The 24,192-nt window shown below is 33.1% G+C and overlaps 1 protein-coding gene across 4 annotated transcripts in view; it reads left to right on the top strand.

Moving 5' to 3' along the window:
• Positions 1-24,192, top strand: part of ATF7IP (activating transcription factor 7 interacting protein) — a 115,387-nt gene that overhangs the window by 28,938 nt on the left and 62,257 nt on the right. For 2 of the 4 annotated variants that reach the window (XM_019744727.2, XM_019744729.2), the window contains exon 2: positions 16,603-18,260. In XM_019744727.2, the coding sequence (XP_019600286.2) occupies positions 16,610-18,260 (1,651 nt within the window). In that variant the 5' untranslated portion in view covers positions 16,603-16,609. Of the gene's footprint in view, positions 1-10,973; positions 11,074-12,180; positions 12,300-16,602; positions 18,261-24,192 lie in introns of those variants that run through there. The other 2 variants (XM_019744728.2, XM_019744730.2) reach the window with 2 other exon arrangements.

Genomic DNA, 24,192 nt, shown 5'->3' with positions numbered 1-24,192 from the left:
CTTCTGGGTATGTCCCCCATATCTCTTAGCTTTTCTGTTTTTTCTCTGTATAATATTTTGAGAGGATATCTGGTCTTGATTAACTTTGGTCGCTACAGCAGTGTCATTGAAGCTCATATTTTGAAATTTTAAGATTTCAGATTGATTTCCTTTTACATTTGCTTGTTGTTTATGAGTGAAATAACATCCCATACACTTTGTGGATACTTGATATACTATTTTAAAATGTCTTCTTTCCATTCTGCTACTAACTAACTAGTTTTTTGCCTGTGGGGTTTGTTACCTTTTTTTATTATTTTTAAATACTTGATTGCACTCATTTTTGTATTTGAGATTTCCTGTTTTACTTCAGTGGGATACTGACTCAAGTGATTGTGGGGGGTGTGGACAAGTAGTACTTGCTGCTCATTGGATATGCTATGAATTTTGGATGGTATCCCTTCCTTGTTGCTTCTGGAGCTTTAGTGTCACAACTATGTTGGTCACTACCCTATCCACTTTCATAAATGACACTAATGCCCTGGCTTAACATTAGCATGGAAGAGATAGGGGAAAGTCGAATGAGCTTAATTGTTAAGATACAAATTACTACATGAATGTATTTTCATTGTGAAAATTGAAACTAACATGTCAAGTCCAAGTGAAAGTCTGTATTTATATCCTCTTTTCTTCACCCCTAGTGAATTGCATTTAATTTGGCATTTATCCTTCCAGACTTTAAAATATCACTTGACTGTATACATAAATGTTTAAAACAGGAGTTATTTCGTGTATTAAAACATAATGGTATGAAAACCAGAAACATTTATTGACTGCTTATATATTTAAGTTCTTTCTATTTATTTTCTCATTTAACCCCCATAACATTCTCATGACAGACATTATAGTCTCAGTTTCATAGATGAGGATACTCAAATAAGAAGAGGGTAAATGTCTTCGACAGGTAACTTAATTAGGAAATGGTAGTTCCAGTATTCAAAAAGGTATGTCTGGCTCCAGAGTTTGCACTTGAGTTCTACAGCAGCTTTGTTGTACATTAAAATTCTAAATTTCTTAGTGTCCTTTATTTTTTAGTGTGGATGCTCCAGTATTTTTAAAAAACTATTAGTGATGGATATTAAATTTGAATGTTTGTTTTTTTTCTATTACAGTGTAGCAATAGTTTTCCTGATACGTTACCTTTTTAAACATTTTATCCTAAGATAAATATCTCAAACTTTCTTTGGTGTGTCAAAGTGATGCACAGTTCCTGCCTATTTTCCCATAAAAAAGGTTATGACAATAAAGTCTTCTAACAACAGTGTATGAGATTACTCATTTCTGTACATTATTGATAACCATAAATAGTTGCCAGTGTGATCCATAAACATGTATTTTCTCTTTCCCTGATTATTAGTGAGGTAGAACATCTTATATTTGTTATTTTATGACATGCCTGTTTATGTTTCTTTGTTTATTTTTCTTTTGAATTGTTTGTCCTTTTTATTCACTAATAGATGTTCTTTTTTATTCTGGATACTAATCCCATATTGCTATGCTTTTTATTCTTCAATTATTTCTTAAAATTTGTGTTTAGTTTATGTATCTTCGAAATTAATATTTTTTCTATATTGAGTCTTATATCCAACATAGCTCTAATATTTCATATATTTTCATACCTCTGAATTCATATAGGTTAATGTTTCTCGATACCTTTTTCTTGCTATTCTGAATTAAATATTTTCTTCATTATATATTCTGACTGAGCTCTTACTGCTTTGATCAGGATTTCTAGAACACTGTTGTAGATACTATCACACTTTTTTGTTTTTGCCTTTAATGGAAATGCTTATGGTTTTTTACCACTAAATCAGAAGTTTCCTATTGGTTTGAAGTAGTTATTATCAGTTTAAGGAACAATCTTTATGTTAACTTTTATTTTTATCAGTGAATGAATGTTGAACCATATTCAGTGCCTTCTCAATTTCTGTTGAAAATGACAGTTAATTTTTGTAACTATTTTGGGTTAACAAATTTCTGAAAATGCTTAACTTTTTAAGTATTAAAAGGCATTTAAAATGGAAAAACTTCAATTTGGAATAAAAAATTTATCCCTTCTTTTAGTAGTTAACCAGGCATACAAGGATAAAGGAATTTGAAGAAAATGTGTAGTTTTTTTGTCTCCTGGCCTTAAAGATCCAACATAGAAAGTCATTTCCCACTCAGGCTGCTCTCCTGGTCTCTCTAAAGGCTATTCTTTGCACAATAATAGTTATTGACTCAATTGTTGTGCTATTAACAGTGACGTGGCTAATCATATGTCTTCTGTTTTCCAGTAGAATAGCTTCAGAGTCATTATTCCAACATTAAAAAGACAAATTTAGGAGAGAAATATAATAAATACTTGTAAATACCGAAATAAAGTCCTTCATCTGAGTTTGTGAACCCTTCCTTGCAAAGAGCTTGGTGACTTATTGTGTTTAGCATTGTATTTCTTTAGGATGTTCCCCTCCCTTTCTTTTTTAAAATTCTGGAGGCTCTAGGCTCAGTTAAATATTTTCATGTGGCAGAGAGCCAGATTTCCAATAGCCCTGAACTCAGCATGTTGCTGTTGCTTAGCAACTACATGTGAAGTCTTGTGGATATAACTGAATTATAAATAGAGTTATGAGCAGAAGTGCAATTGAAATTGAGATTTGAAAGAAAGGCGTACTCTTTTTTTCCCCCTTCCATTTGAATTTGAATGATTCTTTATGCACAGTTTTCAGAAATCTGGCTCACAAAAATTGGGAGTACTAACCCTATCAGGAAGATAATAAGGGCACTGTAGAGGCCTTGTTTGCAATTACACATTTGAAAGCGTGTTTTTTTAGTATTAGGATTAAACAGTCTATCTTAGAGAGATGGCAGTTAATGGACAATAGAGAACTTCTACGAATTTTCATGGTCATTCATGTAGGAAGATATCTATGTATTGTATTACTGTTTATATTTCTCTTCTGTATTTATATATTGAAGTCTACATGCCATAACACTTTAATGTTAGGCTATATACATTGTACTTTTTTTTTTTTAACTTTCATTTATTTAAGTGTGTTTTTCCAGGACGCATTAGCTCCAAGTCAAGTAGGTGTTTCAATCTAGCTGTGGAGGCTGCAGCTCACAGTGGCCCATGTGGGGATTGAACCAACATCCTTGTTGTTAAGAGTACCACACTGTAACCAACTGAGCTAACCGACACCCCTATATACATATACATATATGTTGTACTTTTAAACACATTGTTTTTTTGAAATGTATTAAAATTTTTCCTATAATTATATAACCTACATGGCATATTCATGTATTGAATACGTGAATACACCAACCTGTCTTTACTATTCCTCAGTAGAGCAGTGTATTTTGGAGTGGAATTGATTAAAATTTTATTTAAGAATCAAAAAACTTTAAAAGGATCCTTTCAGGTCTCCTAATTTAATTTCCATTTATTCCAGATGGAAAACTTTAGACCTAAAGATGTTAAATAATTTTTCTAAACCAAACCCCCCCATCTGTGTTTTTTCTGCAGCAGTCTCTTTTACTGATGCATCTCTAGCAGCTATTTTTTGCACTCATATTTCATCAATTTACACAAAATTTAGTTGTATTCTGTAATTTTTAGTAAAAATGTATAACTGAATTGAGTAACAAGCACAACTAATGAACAGGTTTAGATGAGGGCAGAAGAACCTGAGATCTCAGTGTATTTGTGGTTATCAGTCAATATGTTTATAGAATGGGTAGAGAACTTTAGCTTATTTAGTATGATGGTTAGGAGGATGGGTCAAGAGAGTTTCCAAAGTATAGTGTTTTTTGGTCAAATCTCTGCAGATTTTTTTAGGTTCTAAAAGCTTAATCAATTCTTAGTTTTGAATAAAGGAACTCTATATTTTCTTAAAATATGTCATAAACTTTTGATAGTAGCTTCTGTCAACCCAACCTAAGCTTCTTAGGAACATTTGCCAAAAACACGTATATTATATTCCTGGCATTATTTGCCAGGAAAGTTTTAGAATGGGAATGTAATTTTTCTTCTTTTGCTCCCTGGGGAAGTGCTGGTGCATTTTGAGTTATGCCCAGAAGATATCTTGCTATCAAAAGCATAGCTTTTTTCTTAAGTTCTAATGGAAGAATGATACAGATTTGTAAATAGGATTAGCTCGAAAAGTTGTAGTAAATGTGATTTGTATTAGATCTACAAGGAGGGGTAACATACCAGGAATATTGCTTTGCTACAGAAGAGAAAAAATAACAGGAAAATAATAGGTACAAAGAGAAATTTGAGTTTCCCCGGAATATGAAATATTTGGGTTATTTCTTTCAGTTTAATTATATTTGTTATTAAAATTAGACTTCTGTACATACAGGTTATGGCCACAGAACATCTGGCGCTCAGTTGACATTTTAAACTCCTGTGGGTTCTTAGGAAGAGGGCCAAGACCGGGGAGAGAATGGAGAGGGAGGGTGAATTTTCTGGAACTATCCAAACTTCTCCAAGGCATTTAATTTACTGCACTAATTGTTAACACTAAGGTGCTATTGATTGTTCAGTCCACTAAAGTTCAGATTCGTACGTGGTAAGATATGTGACTACTTTATAAATATTGTTCTGCAGGTATTGTGCTTTCTGTTCTCTTGAAATAAAACTGGACAGTATAAGTAGAAATTAAGAAGTATTATAATTACTTTAAATAATACCTAAGAAAAAATGAAATGTCGAGATTTATATTTAAAGTGATACTTGACTTACATGCCTGGAATTATAAAATAATTTTTCCCACTTATAATGCCTCGTTATAAAATTAGACCCATTTGTTATATTCCCCCCCAATTGTAGCTCATAGTTTAATGCATATTACTTTCCTTTGTGATAAGAATTATAATTTATTCAGATAAGTAAACAAAATCTACGTACATATAAGATTTAAATTATCCTAAAGATGTGAATACAATTGTAGCTAGATTCTGATATCCAAGTAATATATGAATAGAACATTAAGAAAAATAAATAGTCAAATATATGGTGATGGAAGGAGAACTGACTCAGGGTGGTGAACACACAATGGGATTTATAGATGATGTAATACAGAATTGTACACCTGAAATCTATGTAATTTTACTAACAATTGTCACCCCAATAAATTTTAAAAATAAATTTAAAAAAAAGAAAAGAAAAATAAATAAGACAATAAGTTACTTTTCATCCAGACCAGTATTTAAAAATAACAGTATGTTTTTAAATGTTTGGTTAAAATTAACTTTAAAATCTATTCTTAAATGTTTAGATTAAAAGGATTGTTACTCAGTGGATTGCTCATTTAATTTTTCTCCATCCTTCACTGGAGCTCTTTTTGTTACTTAAAACTGTCTGTGCATAAGGAATAGAGACAGTGGAAATGTAATGGCTGTTGGAGATGTGAGAGGGGTAGTAGATTGGGGGAGAGGAGTTACCACTTTGTGAGGGATATAAATGATAAATGTCTAATTATTACAGTGTTTTGTACACATGAAACTAAAAAAAAAGAACTGAAAAGATAATGATAATTCTATGTTACAATTTACTTAATCAAAAATGAAAATCTGCTTAAATATTATGAACTGTGTTTTGAAGAATAATATTTACCTTGGCTAAATGCTGAGGAAGATAATAAATATATGTTCCTCTTTTTGTTTGAAAACAATTCATTAACATGAATGTTAATGAAGGGCACTCCTTAAAGGAAGCTTAATTATTGCTGATCTGTTAAATTAATAAAAATAATTACACAACTGGAAAAAAAACAAAAAAACAACAACTGTGTTCTTACATGTTTTAAAGGCATGTTTTCTAAGCTTTATTCATGATTAAAGTAAGTCCTTTACATATAATTTTAATAATTAAAATTGTAAATTCCTTTAGTATTGAATATGTGAATTCATTTTGCATAACAGATAGTGACCAAAGAAAACATTTTAAAATTAATTTCCCATTTTATTAAAACACATTGATGGAGTTTGATGTAAGAAATGCGTAGAATATGTACTTTGATAAACAGCATTTGTTTTCAAATCACTTGACTGTCTAACCATCCTTTTAGCAGCTATAATTTAAATTCTTGAAATTAAAAGTTTATTATTTTCCTTTTTTTTTTGTGGTTTGGTCATTTCTTACTGGCCCATAATCTTCATAATTATTAAATTAGACTATACATTGGTTGACATCTTTAGGATCTAAAATCCACTTGAGTAAATTTGGAATGTACAAGGAAACATGCATATTAAGCATAATTAGGTTGCAAAGTCAGAATGATGAAGTACATTCCCTTTTCTGAGTAACAGAATAAATCATATCAGTCGTTGTCAACTTTAACATTACCCTACTTTAGACAGAATTGAAAAATCAAAAATAGCACTGTTGTACAAATTATATTTTTATATGTTTGATTCAACTTTTACTTGACATAAACAATAATTTGTATTCCTCACTGACAGGAGTTGTTTTAATTTAAGAAGATAATTATTGAATGCCTACTGTATAAAAGATACTGTATGTTGGAACAAGTGTCTGTTAAAAACAAATAAGGCATAGTCCTCACCCTATTTAGAGATCTGCTGTGATAAATTATTTAATCTTTGTATTTTGAATACACAGCGAACAGTCTCTTACGCATAACTCAGATTCCCAAATAATTGCAGGGAAAAAGTGCTAGTAAAAAATGCAGTGTTGTTCAGATTTTAGAGATTAGAGACACTAGAACTGTGATCAAAGTGCCTCATTATTCTCCTGAAAAAAAGAAAAACAAATATTTACATACACACGTATACATATATAAATAAAGTAATATGGACAACGGCATGTAACTTGAAAATGGCCTGTTTATTTAGCTTAGCATTCATTTTTCTTTAATTGCAATTTAATAAGAAAAGGTGCCAAGTTAATATTTTGGATGATGAAATGCAAAGCACATCTTTTTCCCCAAGAAAATAAATTGTTTTTGCTGGTAGCTTTGCTCTTATATTCACATCTATTTTGGGATCCATACTAGTATATTGTTTCTATTTTTAGGCTGTTGCTAGGCAGGTTAAAAATTTTTTCTCCATGGTTGCCTAATTTCTAGCTTTCTGATTGGTTACAAGAGCTTGCTTTCTTTAGCCAACCAGAGTGACTATGCAAATTGTATTTCAGCTTCTGTTGCTGTGAGAGAACTGATAAGATGGCTGCAGGGGGTTCCCTTTGGAGTATATTTATTATTTTAAGGCAGATTTTATTTTCATCATTGTGTAGTAATAAACAAAAGTAGATTTCTTTCAAAACTGGTGTTTTATTTTGAAATATGCAATGAAACTATCTGAACAAGTTTTAAGGCTTAAAAAATGCCTCTCGTGTCATATTTGGTTAATTTTAATGGTGCTCTGTATTGTACTCTGTCAGAGGCAGCTTTATGTACAAAGGGGTATATATTGTTACTTTTTGTTAGTGAATAAGCATCCTGAATCTCCAGACAGGTTGTCCTCTATATGTGAATATGTCACCAGCATGATAGTTTACAGTTCTGTCAGAAATATTCTAGATTACTATCTTTGCTTCCTAAAAGAATAATTTAGTTTTCTTATTTAAGACTTATTTTAGATATTAATTATATGTATATAGTGCATCATCATTCTTTTAGCCGGTATTTACTTACTGTATACTATGTGCCAGACAACATAAGGTTCATTAATATTATACCAGAATATTTATTTTATTTTTCATTCTTTTGTTAAATGTCCTCTAAAGCACATCGTAATGATATCAATATATTTTAGTATGTTTTCTGACAACAAAGCTTTGGACACTTAAAATGTATTAATCTTATACTAGGTACATGATGAGATGTGCCAAAGTGTTTGATTAAACAATACATAAGTATAGGTATTAAAGTCCATTTAGCATAATTATTTCGAAAAAGATACATTTAAAAGTACTGGCAATTAGAGTAGATGGTGGCGAGACACATCAGATGAATAAAAACAGTATTGATAAAATGTGACTAAGCCTTATATAACTCCAGAAAGTTCAGTAAGTATACCTCATTTTAAAACAAATTTATCAACATTAATTACATATAAGGCCTTTGGTTATAGTGCCAGTGTATAATAGAAGAGAATGCTTCTGTTTCCCTTGAGACTGATTGTCTAGTCCTTCTGGTAATAGACAGTTAATTGCATTTTCTATGTGTAGGAAACGTTATTAATATATATACATGGAGTGTTCATCCACACCATGTTCAGTACTATCTTTTTGTTAATAAAATGTTTTGTTCTTTTACGAGTATCTCATGTCCATCCTTACCATCCTGAGAGATAAGCATATTATAGAATTATGTCCCATTTAGGACAGGGAAAAAGAGTGGCTTATCTAAGATAAGTACATAGAAAACAGGGCTGCTGTTAATTTTACATATGTAGCCTTTCATTATTGGTATAATTACAGATGTACTTGTTGGCCTTAACAATGTAAACTTTCTAAAGTATGAACCAACACTCAGTTCTCTTGGTATAGTTGTTTTGTCCATGTTAGAAGTGTGACTTAGTAAAGGGAAGTTGGGTTAAAAACAAATGAAGAGCAAAATATTCAACTGTACTGCTATTCCTTTTTTTTAAATAACAGACTTATTGAGATATAATTCACATACAATACAATTCACCTATTTAAAGTGTATAACTGAGTGCTTTTAAAAATATTCAGAGTTGTGCAACCATCACTATACTTAAATTTAGAACATTTTTATTACCCCATAAAGAAACCCTGTACCTTTTAGCAGCCACTCCCCATTTCCTCCCCAACCCCCCAACCTTAGGTAACCTCTAATCTGCTTTCTGTCTTTATAGATTTGCCTTAGCAATTATATTAAATGACTTCTTCATTTTCAGAGAGAGAGAGAAGAAAATTGTGGCAAATATATAGTTTATTGCTTAATATTATCATACAGTTGATTTGCTACACCCCATGGGTGCAAAATTTAAAGGCTGAAATGCATAAGAAGGGTGCTTATGCTAATAAAAACAACTTCGTGCTGACTTGGGTGGCTGGTTGACCTTACTAAGTTACAATTATTTGTGTAATGGAAGGTATGATAGCAACATGAGTATTGATGTATTGATTCAGATCATTGTAAAGTTGAATTTGTACAAATTGTCACTTAAATGAGAAAAGAATATGACTTGGTATAGTGTATGACATATAATTTGCTCCTTGAAAAGTGTCGGTTAAAAACATGACCTTCTGTAACTTCACTCATTGTCTGCATAGATGGTGGAATTTCATTTAAGTATAGGACAAGCTAGAGGAGAGGGCCCTGATGGATAACTGTCTAATTTTTCTAAGAGGATGTAATTTGATAAATGTTACTCTAAAATTGCATGTTTTGGGATCAGTTTTAATTTGCCTATATAACAGAGTGATCCCAAAACTACACTGGAGAAGTGATTTTAAGGTATCTTGTATTTTTTCATGTAGACTACCCTAGAATTTCTCAAAACATAGCAGTGAATGCAGTAGGTTAGTGTAGTGAGCATTCTGGTTTTGATGTAACCAAACTTTCAAGAGCATGATTTGCTCTTGCTTTGCCCAAGGAATTGGTGGTAAAGCAAAATACCATTTACTTTGTTGTTTATTTTTTTAAAATTTCGTTAGGGGATATTCCATTCCACATTTTGTTGCCCTAGCTAGTATTAAGTTGATGACAGGCAGAAGTGGTTATTTGTTGAGGTGTCAGATAATCATGACCACTCAATACTTTACTGAATTTGTGAATATTAGGTAAAGAACAGATTTCACCAATTAATATTTTTTAAAAAATATGGTAGGATAGCTCTTGACAGTGTTTTTATGCAATTGAGAGAACCATTGCGTAGTAGAATTGAAGAATTGAATTCTGAACTATTGGTGCTCTGGGTCCTCAAGAAAATAGTGCCAGTGCTTTGTGAGTGACTGGGAGAGAGAACTTCCAGAAAGTATGAGAATAATGGGATTTTTAACAGAATTAGTGCAATTAGTGATCGTGTTTTACTACAGTTTTAGAAAAATAATTATTAACAAAGATACCCAGTGTTTAAAATAAAAATTTTGGAAGTCTGTTCACTCAATTTTAATAGATAAGTATCAAAGTGAATGAACCATTATATTATCAGGTTCACCAGTCTCAGTGGGCAGTAAACAGTAGAGTAGATTATTAACATTTATTGTACAATACACTGATTATTCCTTATGATTTTGTTTTCAGGACTGTTGCAAAATTCTCAAAATTTAGGAGTGCAAAATAAAATCACACAGTTCTTAACTGAAAACTTAAGAATCTAGTTGCATTTCTAGAGGCTAGGAATCATCAGCATTAAGTGACTGTTTATGAGTAAGCCATTATTAGGTCTATTGACTTATGTTTAAGCCATTTAATGAAAACTCAAATTTGAATAAAAATTATTTTCTGCATGCTATTACTCAGAATAATGTTATACTAATGTCAGTTAACATGAATGTAATTGGAATGCATGTATCAAAGATAGAGTGTCAAGTCCACTGAAATGGCTTTGCTTAACATTTTATAAGTTTTTGCTAAGTTTTATTTTAAAATATACTTCAACAGGTATCCATAACTTTGAGTTAATAAGTGTTTGTATGTGTGTGCATTTTGACCCAACAATCCTGCTACTTCATATTGTTTTGTTAGTTTAAGACTGTTCTTGGAAAGCAGTAGGACAGACTCTCGTTTATTTAGCAGAAAAAACCCTATAGTAGAGCTGTTATAGAAAGAATCCGGGGGTATATTACAGATATGTTTCAGTTTCATTGTTCATGTATATTTTCACATAATTTGGATTGTTGTTAAAGCACTTGCCCTCATCTGCTTCCCTTGTTGCTGGGCAAGGTTCTGCTGCTGATGTCTGATTGGTTTTAGGCAACTACGGCTTTGAGCCAATCAGACAGTGAATTTCAGCTCTCTCACCGGACTGAAGCATTGAAGCAGCTGCTGATTTATTTTGCCTATGGGGAGATTGTGTAAACTAAGAGTATGGCTGCAGCAAGCTCCTTCTTGGGTACGTTTTGAAAAATTACTAGGTTCATCTATAACTGAAGGAGGAAAAAAAATGAGGTTTATTTTAAAAACTTGTTTACTGAGAAAATTTGATAGGTAGGGAATTTGAGAAAAAATATATTTTGACAGATTGGCTATTTTTATTTTAAAGGAATGTAGAGTGATGTAAATAAGAAAAATTACCCTTTAATTTACATATTTATTTACTGTGTAATCCACACATTTGCTTTATTGTTTCCAAAGGGGAAAGAGTTCATGCAACCTTTTTGTTACCTGCTGTGAAAGGTAATTAAGGAGGAAAGGATGTAATAATTGTACTTACAACACAACTTAGTTTGTCAAGAATCAGACATTTTAATTTCATTAAATGAATGAAACTAAGTCAGTTCAGTGCACTAGACAACAAAACACTTTATAATGCTAGCCACAGTAAACCTTTGGGTTCAGAATACTATTAATTTTGGAATTGGAAATCTATAGCAATAGTGATAGGTGAAATCACTATTGCTATGAAAATAATTTTTTTATTCAAATTTAAGATTTCGCTGGCTTTTTAGTTATAAGTGTCTTATAAATGTTGATGACTATGGATTTTTAAAAATAAATTTACATTTGAATTTTGTAGAAGAGGATGTTCTTGTTATGTATTATTTCTATTTCACTCATTCCCCTAGATAGGAAATTGATTTATATTTCTGGAAACATTCATGGATATTTAAAGGAACATAAATTAAAATAGCATAAAAGGTGTAAATTTTATTTATGTTTTATATTTTATTGTATGTGGATTTAGGATTTTATGCAGTTATGTTCTAGATGACTTATATCAGACAAAGAAAAAGAACCTCACTGAAGTATTGCAGATCCAGGTTTTAAGTATGTTTCTCTGACCTTATTGTCTGTCTCCTGTTGCTGGGCAGGAATCAGAATGCTGGCTGCTGATTGGCTGAGTTAGTGAGCAGCTCTTGAACAGCCACTTAAATTCTGAGCCTTTTTGAGCTTGGAGATTGTAGGTTTTGACATTACAGCTTTTGGTAATACTTCTCTTTGTTGTTTCATAGCTATGGTCTCTTCGCTAAAAAGAAGAGTGAAAGGAATGTGTGGAGGGGGATGAAGCAGAGAAGAAAATAATGTTTTCACTTAAATAAGAGGCTCGTTGGGCTTTCCCTAAAATAATTTACCCAAAATTGGAAAAAAAACTTCCAAGCTATAGAAACTTATTTGCAGGTAACATACCCTTCTTGGTTATTTAAATATAAATTCCTTTGGTAAAAGTGAAACCCTTGTGAATGCTGTAGAAAAAGATTTTATTAGTGATGGTATTTCCCCAGAGTTCTTGAATCTAAATATACAGAGTAAGGACTTACAAACATTTTTTTGACTATCTTCCTCATGAAAAAATATTTTCAGTAGAAAGTAGTTCATCACGTTTTATACATTTACTTCCAGATATGGCAGACATTTTCTACTGTAAAATATGAATGCTTTTTTCTGGGAAAATGAATTACAGTCATGTGAGAACTTCATGATTCTAGTGTTGCCACCTAAAACAGAAGTATTTCTTTTGTGAAATAGTTTTGTGAATGGCATCTCAGTTACAAGGTGATGATATTTAAAATAATCCTTAGAAATGTTTTGTTCCCATAGTGCAGCAATGGAGACTTATTTGCAGGTAACACACCCATCTCTAATAATGTGTCTCTCAAATATATTTTGCTTATGCAAAACAGATTTTTAAAAACCTGCTACTGATTGGTTTGCACAGATATGGCTGAACTAGTTTGAACTGGTTGTTCAGGCTACTTCCTTATTGCTTTGTCTGTTTTTCATTATACTTAGAACCTATAAAAGACCTGGTAAATGGCTGTAGTGTGCTCCCTTGTGGGTATAGATGGTAGTTATTCTATAATTCTGTACAGTATTTTATTGTTTCTGAACTGAGTGGCAATTTTGTTGATAAAACTAGCTTGCTTAGATTATACTTATTTTTAGTCAATGTCATTTGGTGGTGGCAGTTTATTAAATGTTATTTGGTGGTGATATTTGCATGTTGGATTTTCTAATTTATATAGAAAATAAGAGTATTTAAGAGAAATTTTCCTCAGATTATGTAGTTTGTGCCTAAAAACATCCTGAATATACACAATTAAAATAACATTTATTGAGTGTTTACTACGTTCTAAGTGCTTAATATGTAGAATCTCATTTAATCATCACTATAACCTCTGTGGCAGGTACTGACTGATACTTCCTTTTTAAAGTGGCTGAAACTAAAAATTGAAATGTTAGGTAACTTGCTGTATGTCACCTAATTATATGGGAGAGAGAGCGGGAGTTCAAATCTATGTTTCTGTCTGCAGAATTCATGTTCTTAACGGGGTTACTAAAAATTATGAAAATACACTTATTTTTAGAGGAAAGCTTACTTTTAATGCAACTGGTAATAACTGCTAGCTATTCATATACAGCTGAGAAATGTGGATATTATGAAATCTAAGTCCAAAAGAATTGCAGTTCAATATTTGAAAATATTTAAAGGGTAACCATATTCCTTATATTATAAATTTCATTATTTTGTGTGTTTGGGGTCAGCAAGGAAAAGTAACTGTAAAATTTGCATTGTGTCTTTGCAGAAAAATTTTCAGTTAGCATGAGTTTAGAATGGATAGTGAGTGGAAAAAAACTTGAAGTTTGAATTTTAGACTGCAATTCATAATCCTTAAAATAGTGCTTATGATAATTTTGCATTGAAGTTTCTATTCAATTGCAAGATAAGTTTTCCTAAATAGTTTTACTCAGTTCCATAATTTGAATTAAAAGGCTAGGAAGCCTGAGAAATACAATTTTCTTAGTGTGAGAGAATGAATGCAGAGTATACCAAAATCCAGAAGTACTGTGACAAAGTGGTAGGTTCTCAAGCTGTATTGGCCTGCAGCAAACAGGCTAGGCCATTGTTTTATGCCTTGCGGCCAAAGGAACAATGGAACACCTGAAAATGAACAAGTTGGGTTTATTATTTGTTGCATTGAGAGAGAATGCTCAAACTGTGAGACACATCAGTAAGAGGATGTTAGGAAAAAACCTACTATGGGATTTAGTCGTTGTAGTATAGTATAGCTTGGGTTATTTGGGGGAGGGTTTGACGAAGTAGAACCTCTCTGGATTGGGTACTGTCAGAAAGTGGGGGCAATTCTGTGCTTGGGTATCTCAATACGTCTTATCTATAGTTAGGACAGACTACAGTGAGGATAAAGCTGCAATTGGTAAAGGATAGGCATCACTCATTTAAGGAGATGGTTGGTGTCTTATGGGTTGCACAGTGACCTATCTGATTTGAATGTTGAGATGGTTTTATGTCCAACAGGAGAACAACATGGCTTGGCTATAAGCGTTGAGTCAGTTTGTAATAACATTAAGGCCTACTTGTGAGCGACAGATAGGTTCTGAGACCTCAGAGTCTGCCGTTTTTTCCTTCTCCAGCTACAGCAAGTGTGTCCTACCATCATTCCTACTGGTAATAATGATGGTAAATGAATATTCATTGTGAAAGCATTACTCTTGCTCCCTGTACGTCTTAGCCCTTACAGGATTTTTGTTTTATTCCACTAGAGCCTGGTGACATTATCTTTCTCCGGTACCAAATCCTTGCCCTCTTTTGCTTTCCTTTCTCCATTGGCCAGATGTTAACACAGAAACGGTAATAGAGAACACCCTTATCTTGGTTCTGATCTTATTTTACCATGAAGTATGGTATTTGTAGTTTTCTTAGTAGATAACTTTTATTAGATTTTAGTTGTTTCCATATATTCTTAAAGTTTTCTGAGCGAGTTAATTATGAGTCAGTGTTGAATTTTATCAAATGAGTGAATATTCTGTATCTGTTCAGATTCTGTTTATGTGGTGATTCACATTGCTTTTTTCCTCCTTAAGTAACAGAAATTTAGTGTCTCACAGCTCTGGAGGCTGGAAGTTTGAAATCAAGGTATTGGCAGGGCCATGTTCCCTCTCAAGGAACTAAGGAAGGATCTACTCCAGACCTCTTTCCTAGCTATGGCTTGCGGCTGCCTAACTCAAATCTTCGCATGGTTTTCTTCCTGTGTGTGTTTCTACAAATTTCCCCCGTTTTATAAGTACACCAATCATATTGGGTTAGGGCCCATTCTAATGACTTTATTTTAATTTGATTATCTTTGCAAAGACCTTATCCAAATAAAGTCACATTCTGAGATATTGGGGCTTAGGTCTGTAATACATTTTTATCAAGTGGACACCTTGGTCGGACCTGAAATAAAGCCATAATGCTTCATGACTCACTTGTAATTTACATTGCGTGATTTTTCACTATGAAACCAACCATGTATTTTTTTAATGAGCTTCATATGATCATAACGTGTGACTTTTTAAAGAAATTTACTTCTAAACAACTCACTGAAAGAAATTACAGTAGAAATTAGAAAATATTTTAACCGAACAAAAATAGGTATGACACATCAAAATGTGAGATGTAGCTAAAACAGCACTTGGGGGGAAATTTATAGCTTTGTATACATACCTTACAACAAAGGAAAGATAGAAAAGTAATCAATAATGTTTACCATATTGAGGAACTGCCAGACTGTTTTCCAAAGCAGCTGCACCATTTTATAATGCTGTCACCATTGTATGAGAGTTCCAATTTGTCCACATCCTTGCCAATACTTGTTTTTCTCTTTGGTTATAGCCGTCCTGCTATGTGTGAAGTGTTTTATCATTGTGATTTTTGTTTACATTTCTCTGATAACTAATGGTGTTGAGCATCTTTTCATGTTTATTGCTTATTGACTATTGGTTATTTGTGTATCTTTTAGAGAAATATCTATTTAAGTCCTTTGCCCATTTTTAAATTGTTTTTTGTTGTTATTCAGTTGTAACAGTATTTTATGTTTTCTAGATGCAAGTTATCTCATCAGATACATTATTTGTAAATACGTGATTTGCAAATATATGTACATATTTTTCTTTATTGTAAGTTGTCATTTCACTTTCTTGATGGCAGTTCCTTATTAATATATTTATAGTTCTGTTCATCTAAATATGACTTCACAATCTTTCCTTATGTTCCTTAGTTTTCTGCCCTTTTTTATTTATCTCTACACCTGTTTCCCATTCTCCTACTGTTTTTATTCTCTTATACTTTCATTTTTCTTTCTCCATCTACTTTTTTTTTTACTTTCATCTACTTGTTTATGTATATACATCATCATTAAACTCTCTAAATCCATTGGCTTACTGAGAATGAAAACTAGCAATTAGTTACTTTTTTCTAATACTTCCTGTAATTGATCTTCTATGGACTGTACCTATTATCAATTTTATATTACATAAATCCAATAAATACAAAATTAACATATAGCAAGGATTATTATGCTTTCTATATGTCATTATTTCAAAATTACATGAAGTGGTATTATAAGATGAATTTGCAGTAAGTCTATAATTAGGTGGCTTCTGTTTCAATTATTAATAAACTCTCTCTCTCTTTTTTTTAAAGATTCAAAATGGATAGTATAGAAGAACCTCAGAAAAAAGTCTTTAAGGCTAGAAAAACAATGAGAGTGAGTGATCGGCAACAACTTGAAGCAGTGTACAAGGTAAAAGAAGAACTGCTGAAAACTGATGTCAAGCTGTTAAATGGCAACCATGAAAATGGAGATTTGGACCCAACCTCACCTTTGGAAAATACGGATTATATTAATGACAAGGACGAGGTGAATGGCATTGAAGAACTTTGTTTTGGCCCTGAAAAAAGTAAATCAGAATGGAAAGAAACACCTTGTACCTTAAATGTTAATGTAAAAAACAAACCAGATGATGATTTAAAGAGTGAACCTTTGTCTCCTAATAATACAATTCCTGAACTACCCTCTAAACTGCCTGCTGAACCAGCTTCTGGTGATCCAGCCTCTGATGATCTGGCTACTGCAGATATGGCCTCTGGAGATTTGGCCTCTGGAGATCTGACCTCTGCAGTATTAACCTCTAGTGATTCCACCTCTGGTGATTCCACTTCTGATGAACCTGCCTCTGGTAATCCTGCCTCTAGTGATCCCACCTCTGGTGATCCCGACTCTGGTGATCCAGTCTCTAGTGAGCCGGTCTTTGGTGAGCCCGTCTCCAGTGAGCCGGTCTCTGATGAGCTGGTTTCTGGTGAACCAGTCTCTGGTGAGCCAATCTCTGGTGAAACGATGTCCGGTGAGCCTGTCTCTGATGAACTGGTCTCAAGTAAACCAGTCGATGGTGAACCAGTCTCTGGTGAACCAGTCTCCAGTAATCCGGCCTCTAATGATTCAGCATCTGATGACCTAGCCTCTGGAACACTGGCCTCTGATGATGATCCAGCCTCCGGTGATTTGGACTCTGGTGATCTGCCCTCTGGTGATCCAGTCTCTGATGGAACGGTTTCTGATAAACCGACATCTGATAAACCAACTTCTGAATCAGCATTTGATCCTACCTTTGAACCAAGTTCTGTACCAGTTTGTGAACCAGTTCCTGAAACTGATAATACAGAACCGACTAGCAATAAAGGTGATGATTTTCTTGAAAAAAATGGGGATGGTGAAAAGTTAGACAATGACACCATGATTTTCTCGTTTAATGAGAAAAATAAAGCTGATAGCAATATTGATGCTGATGAAGAAATTCTAGAGGCAGATGATACAATTATTTTTTCAGATCTACCTCCTGAAAACGAAAAGAAGGTAGAAGAAGATGCTATCACAGAACCTGCTCTTGGAGAGGAGGCTATATCTAGCAGTATGGAAATTGACCAAAATGAAAAGAATGAAGATGAAAATTCTACAGACCTTACAGAAACCATTAGTGAAAATGTTATAAAAGATGACAAAAATGAGAATATCTTAAAAAAGACAGATTCTATGGAGACAGATGAAATTATTCCTATTTTGGAAAAGCTTGCACCTGCTGAAGATGAACTTACTTGCTTCTCTAAAACTTGTCTCCTTCCAATTGATGAGACAAATCCAGATTTGGAAGAGAAGATGGAAGGTTCTTTTGGTTCACCATCTAAACAAGAAAGTAGTGAGAGTTTGCCAAAAGAAGCTTTTTTGGTCCTCTCTGATGAAGAGGATATTTCAGGTGAAAAAGATGAGTCTGAAGTTATATCACAAAATGAGACACACACTCCAGGTTAGCATATTATTTAAACTTAAAAAAATTTGATTAGATTTAACAAACTTTAATAAAACATTCTCGTAAAGTTTTAAATTTATTTGCAAAGAAGGTTGAGAATGATGGTGACTCTGATGTTCTCTGAACTCATAGATCTTAACTTCACAGAGTTCAGAATTACAAAGTATCTACTCTGTGAGCAGCATTGTGTGAAGTGCTAAGAAGGGAGATAGTGTAAGAAGAAAATATGGCTCTTGCCCTTAAGAGGTTTACAGTCTAGGAAGAGAGATAAGAGGGACCAACTAACACTATGATATAGCAATTTTAAGTCAGTACATGATTGACCAAAGTCCTAGTAATTGTTCTTGCTATCACTTAGCAACCAAATAATTTAGAATATAAAAGCCTACTAGTTTATTTGCTTCCATTGATACAAATCACTTTTTACAATTAATTTTCCCATTGACATCTGTTTCTTTTAATATTCTTTGTTTGGGAAATGATACCATTATTGCTGGAAGCCAGAAATCTTGAAGCCTGATTATCTATTTGATGAAGACATCATCCATTTGCTTTCTCAAGTCCTCATGATTTTACCCAACCTACTCTCTATCCTCTCATTTTTTGAATGATCTCTCTATAACCTAAATCTCTATAGAGAAAAAGAGAATGAGAAAAATCCTACTTTGCTTTCATGGTCAAACTCAGATTCCTATCTCAGTTCCTTTCAGGTGGGTGTGAGTACTTTTATGTTCTTATTGTATCTCATGCTCTTAGAGTTCTGAGAGGGGTGACCTTACTAGCATGAAACATACCATCCGGTTTCTAGTTCCTTCAAAGAAAATAAAAATGAGGCTGGCCTAGAAGACAGGATTCCCCCCTGCCCCAACAACATATCGTACCGGCTTTTGGAGGTAGAGATTGTTTTATTATTAAAAGATGACTTCCATTTCCAAAGAGCATTTATTCATTCAGTAAACCTACGTAGAGAGACAGGCCAGGCTCTTCTTGGTTCTGGGGATTTAAAGACAAAATTTAGTACTTGCCCTCAGGATGCAGACAAGAATGAAGACACAGACCATTAAATACAAGGCTGTGAATACAGTAATAATGTTAAATTGGTATTATGGGAGTTTAGGGAAGGGTAACTTTATGAGAGTATAATATGTATTCAGGAAAGCACTTGCCTTTCATTGCATAGGTTAATCCCTCCTTTTTTGGGGGGTAGAGGGTGGGGAGAGTGTAATCCCTCTTAACGACAGATAGCTTCATCCTGCTTGCTCAGGCCAAAAACCTTGGAGCCATTCTTATTTTTTCCTTCATATCCCATACCCAATCCATCAGGAATTCCTGTTGGCTTTACCTTCAGAATAGATCTAGACTCCAGCCAGTCTCTTTTTGCCATCCTCACTGCTATCACCCCAGTGCTGAGCCACCACCAGTGGGACAAATGATGCCTGGGTTACTGTTAAGTGCTCAGTAAAAATTTGTGGGGTGAATGAATAATTGGAAATATAGGAGAAGTATATCATGGAGGACTTTAGTTACAATGCTGAAGCATTCTGATAGTACTAGGGAGCCATTAAATGATTTCAAGCAGGGGAGAATGATATGAAATTTACATTTTGGAAAGATAATAATTAACAGTATTTAGAGTGAGCTTCATTCATTCATGCATTGAGTATTTAAATAAAGAATAATATTGGGTCAAGTCCTTAAAAAAACTTTTTGGTAGTCTTTACAAGAAAGTCATAGTAAATTGCAGCTTATTATTTAATGAGTTTATACATTTTGCTTTTATGTCAGAGTCTTGATATTGAAGACCATCCTTCCCACACAATGCTGTTAAATGTAGAGAGATGAATATTAAGCAACCCATGTTGCATACTTTGAAAATTCAGTTGGGTGTATTTTTGGTTACTTGCTTTTAGACTTTTATCTGATTGTATGCTATTAGCAGAATAAGTTTAGTGATTGATTTAATTTCTTAGCCAGTTACTAAACTTATTTTTTGTTTCTCCCCCAAGGAAATTTTGTGTATTGTGGGTTGACGTATAGTTTCTTCATTGGTTCTTAAACTATACCCTGTTCTCTTTATATGGTAGCAGAATCTGTTATATGTCATATTTGTTGCTGTGCACCTGATGTGTTTAGAACACAGAATTATAAATTGAAGTACTGAAGTTTAGCTCTTCCCTCTGTTAACATCTATGTGTGGTACTAATAGGAAATCTCTGTTATTTCAGGAACTACTTTAACAAATTTGTTTTAAATATGGCAGTTATGATGGGTCTGAGCAGCAACAAAAAGTAATGAAAGATACCAGAAAGCAAATAGAAAAGCAATTTGAATTTTACAAAGGTAGAAGAAAGATCTAAAAAAGTATTGCAGACATACCTTAGTAGGCCTGAAGACACTATCATGTGGTTGCATAATACTATATAATAACTGATACTCACTAAATGGTTAAAATCATAGTCTAAGAAGCCTAGGAAAATGAAGATTTCTCTTTGGGAAAGTCAAACAGCATTAGAGGAGGTATACACATTAGTTATATCTGCCATGTACTCTCCATACCATGTACTTTCTTCTAGCTACTGTTCCATCTCTTTCCTCTCTTTTTGGGCCATTCTTCAAATTATGTTAACAAAGCTAGCACCATTTCTTCTCCTCCTATTTATTAGTATTTAACTTAATTGAATTTTGATTTCCACCTTACCAGCCCCCTTCCTAATTGTTCTCAGTAAAGTGACATTGATGTTCATGTTGTTAATTCCAGGGGCATCTTTTTTTGGTCTTGATTCTCTCATAATTGGATGGCCTCTTCAACAGTTCCTTCCTCTTAAGACTCTTCTTAGCTTCTGAGCTACTGCATTCTCCATTTTTTTCTCCTTTTTGGCCCTTCTCGTTCTATTTCTTATGGAGAAATAGGAGGGAGGGCTCCCCTCCACTTACTTGTTTATTTTTTAAATAAACATTGCTATTAATGTTATTGAAGAGAAAAATCTGTTTTAGAGTAGATCAGATTTTATATTAAATTCTGACTTAGTTTACTTACAATTTTTATTTCAGATTAAAAAATATCTGTGGTTGATTTGTTTTTCCCTGTTTATTGGATCTTTAAGATAAATAAGATGAACATAAATGCTAATGAGGATAATTGCATGGGACTAGAATTAAGGTTTTTGTCTATTTTTGCTCTAGGTTGGTAGTGATAGAATTGTCATGGTTTAAAAGTCAATTAAAATTTAATAATTTGTTGTCACTATTATGTTCAGCTAAAATTCTTTATTTTTTCCATCCATTTATATTCAACTGTTTCTTATGTATTTGGTTTTTCTTTGTGGGACCTCTTATTCCTTACACTGCTATGGAAATTGCAGATTTTTCTTTTCAGAGTTGAGGAAGATAAAAAAATGAAGCAGGTTTTGGGAAGAGGAGTGAGTATAGGAGGAAAATAAGTTTTAAATGACTGTTGTTGCCAGAGTTAGCTATATCTCTGAATTTCAGGGCAGGAACTTGGACTGTCTAGAAAATTTGGGAGTAGATAGAATATAGACATTAGTTGAAGTTGAGTAGCAAGATGAGATCACTTCAGAGTGAGTATAAATGGAGACAAAAGGAGATCCAAGAACTCAGCTTTTGGCATTCCAGTGTTTAAAAGTTGGGGATATGAGAAAGAACCAGCAGAGGAAACCAATCAAGAGCAGCTCTTCAGGTAGAAAGAAAAACAGATTTTGTTGTCTTAGAAGTCCAGTAAAGAGAATGTTTCAACCAGGAGGATGCAGTTAACTCTATGTATTAAATGCTGTTATTTGTTCAAGTAAGATGAAAGAGAAATATTTAATGACCTGGGTATCATTTGTGACCTTGACAAGGGACAGTATAATTGAAAGCCTAATTGAGATTGGGTTTCAGAGAGAAGGGGAGAAGAAGAATTGGAGACAATAAACTGTAACTCCCCCCACCCCTAGTTTTGCTAAAAAGGGGCTCAAAAATTTACTATGGAAGATATTATTTGTATATTTTTATTAGTTAAGTAAAACTTCAAAAAATTTCTGGAAAAGTCACATTACCAGTAGTGCCACATTTTTCTGATATGTCTTGTGTGGTTGAGACTCTTCATATGTTTATTGGACATTTGTATTTCCTTATCTATATATTGCCTGTTCATCTCTTTGGTCCATTTTTCTAATGTCTTTAATTAATCTGTAGGATTTTTTCCCCCCAATTATCTCATAAAGCCAATAATCTAAGGCAGGGGATTGGCAAACTATGACCTGTAGGCCCTGTCTGTTTTTGTCAGTAAAGTTTTATTGGAACATAGCCAGACCCATCTGTTTATACATTACACATTGTTTATGATTGATTAAATAAAAAATACTTGCCAACCCCTGATCCAAGGCAATAGTTGTGTCCATATTTTCTTGGAGTAAAGTTCTATAAAGTGTAATTCTAAAAATGGGAAATTAACACCCTCATGTAAATTCTGTCTTCTAATCTTCTGTAACACACTTTTTCCATCTTAATGGAATTTTGTCAAGATAATGGTCATCAGCTAAATATTAAACATCTACTTTGTCTTTACCAAAGTTTTGAGGGTTACCAGAATTACAAGACGTGGCATGTGCTCTTAGTGAGCTTACTGTCTAGTCTGATTGAAAAAAATATCACACATTGAACTATATATTAAAATTGCCAACTTGTAATGATGTTATACTCAATATCAGAGGAATTATAGCAGAAACTGTCTGTGAATGAAGACAAATTAAAAAAACAGTCTGAACCTAATCATTTGGATGAGTTTCAGAAGTCCCAAGAACTACTTGAAATTATAAGAGGTGCCAAAAAAATGTATACACGACTTGTGTTTATCTTTTATCAGTATATATTGAGTATTACAATTTTAATACAGTTTTTTCCTTTCTTGAAATGCGTATGCATTTTTTTGGCACCCTCTGTATGTAAAGATGTCTGTGTACAAGGGCCTTTGATATTATTATTATGGGTTGATGGAGGTCCATTCATATTCTCTAGAGACTTTCAGAACAAAACCATTAAAGAAATATTGGGCCTTAACTCTTTCTATAGAACCCCAGGTTCTTTCCATCAAATAAAACTCAAGCATAGATTTTAATTCTATGTGTCTATTCTAAAATCCCAGTGAGTATTTTAAGTGTTGAGAATTCAGTCATACCCTCTCAGGATATCTGGAAAATGGAAACTGGGTGATAAGAGGAGGTGTTTGAGTAAAATTAATCTCAAGTTAAGTTTGATGTATCTGTAAGACGAGCGAGCTAACATGCATAAAAGGCAGATGAAACCAGGCCAATTGGCTGTGCTGTATTCTAAATGATCTGGCTTGCAGTTACCCTAATTGGAGCCATGGCAAATTTTGTTCTGTGGGTGGTATGACAATTTGGTAAATAAAGACTGTAAACCTTCATTTCTAGCAACCCAATTTCTCTGTCTCTCTAGAAACTCTGGGACTAGGAAATTCAGGAGTCATCATTTTCAGTATTAAAATCAGGAAGATTTGGAAAACTATATACCATATACGAGTAGAAAAAAATGCTTTGTCAAGAGTTCGCAGTCTACAAGGGAACAAAACACACTTTCATTTAATTGTAACTGGGGGTGAGGAATGAGATCTTAAAACATTTTTAATGAGCATAGAGTAGTAAATGGAATTTAATTTTCTAATACTCATTTATTTTAAAGTTTAAAAATAGTTTTAGTAATCTTTATGTATTTTGTTAGCCTTTTTGTTTTATTTTACTATAGTCGCATTTTACAGCTTTATTGTTTTAGTGTGAAAAACATATTTGTAAGAACCTTAATAGGTTCATCAATGATCATGTCTATTTTCAGCTAAAAGATCTTATAAGTTTTTTTAATCTTGACTTTCTACTGTCAGGGCTGTTGGGATTAAAGCCCTGGTGTTTCGAAA

This window comes from Rhinolophus sinicus, linkage group LG02 (genome assembly GCF_036562045.2).
Source record: "Rhinolophus sinicus isolate RSC01 linkage group LG02, ASM3656204v1, whole genome shotgun sequence".
NCBI classification, from domain to species: domain Eukaryota; kingdom Metazoa; phylum Chordata; class Mammalia; order Chiroptera; family Rhinolophidae; genus Rhinolophus; species Rhinolophus sinicus.
The sequence above is the reverse complement of the archived record's forward strand: the minus strand, read 5'-3'. Positions and strand labels throughout refer to the sequence as shown.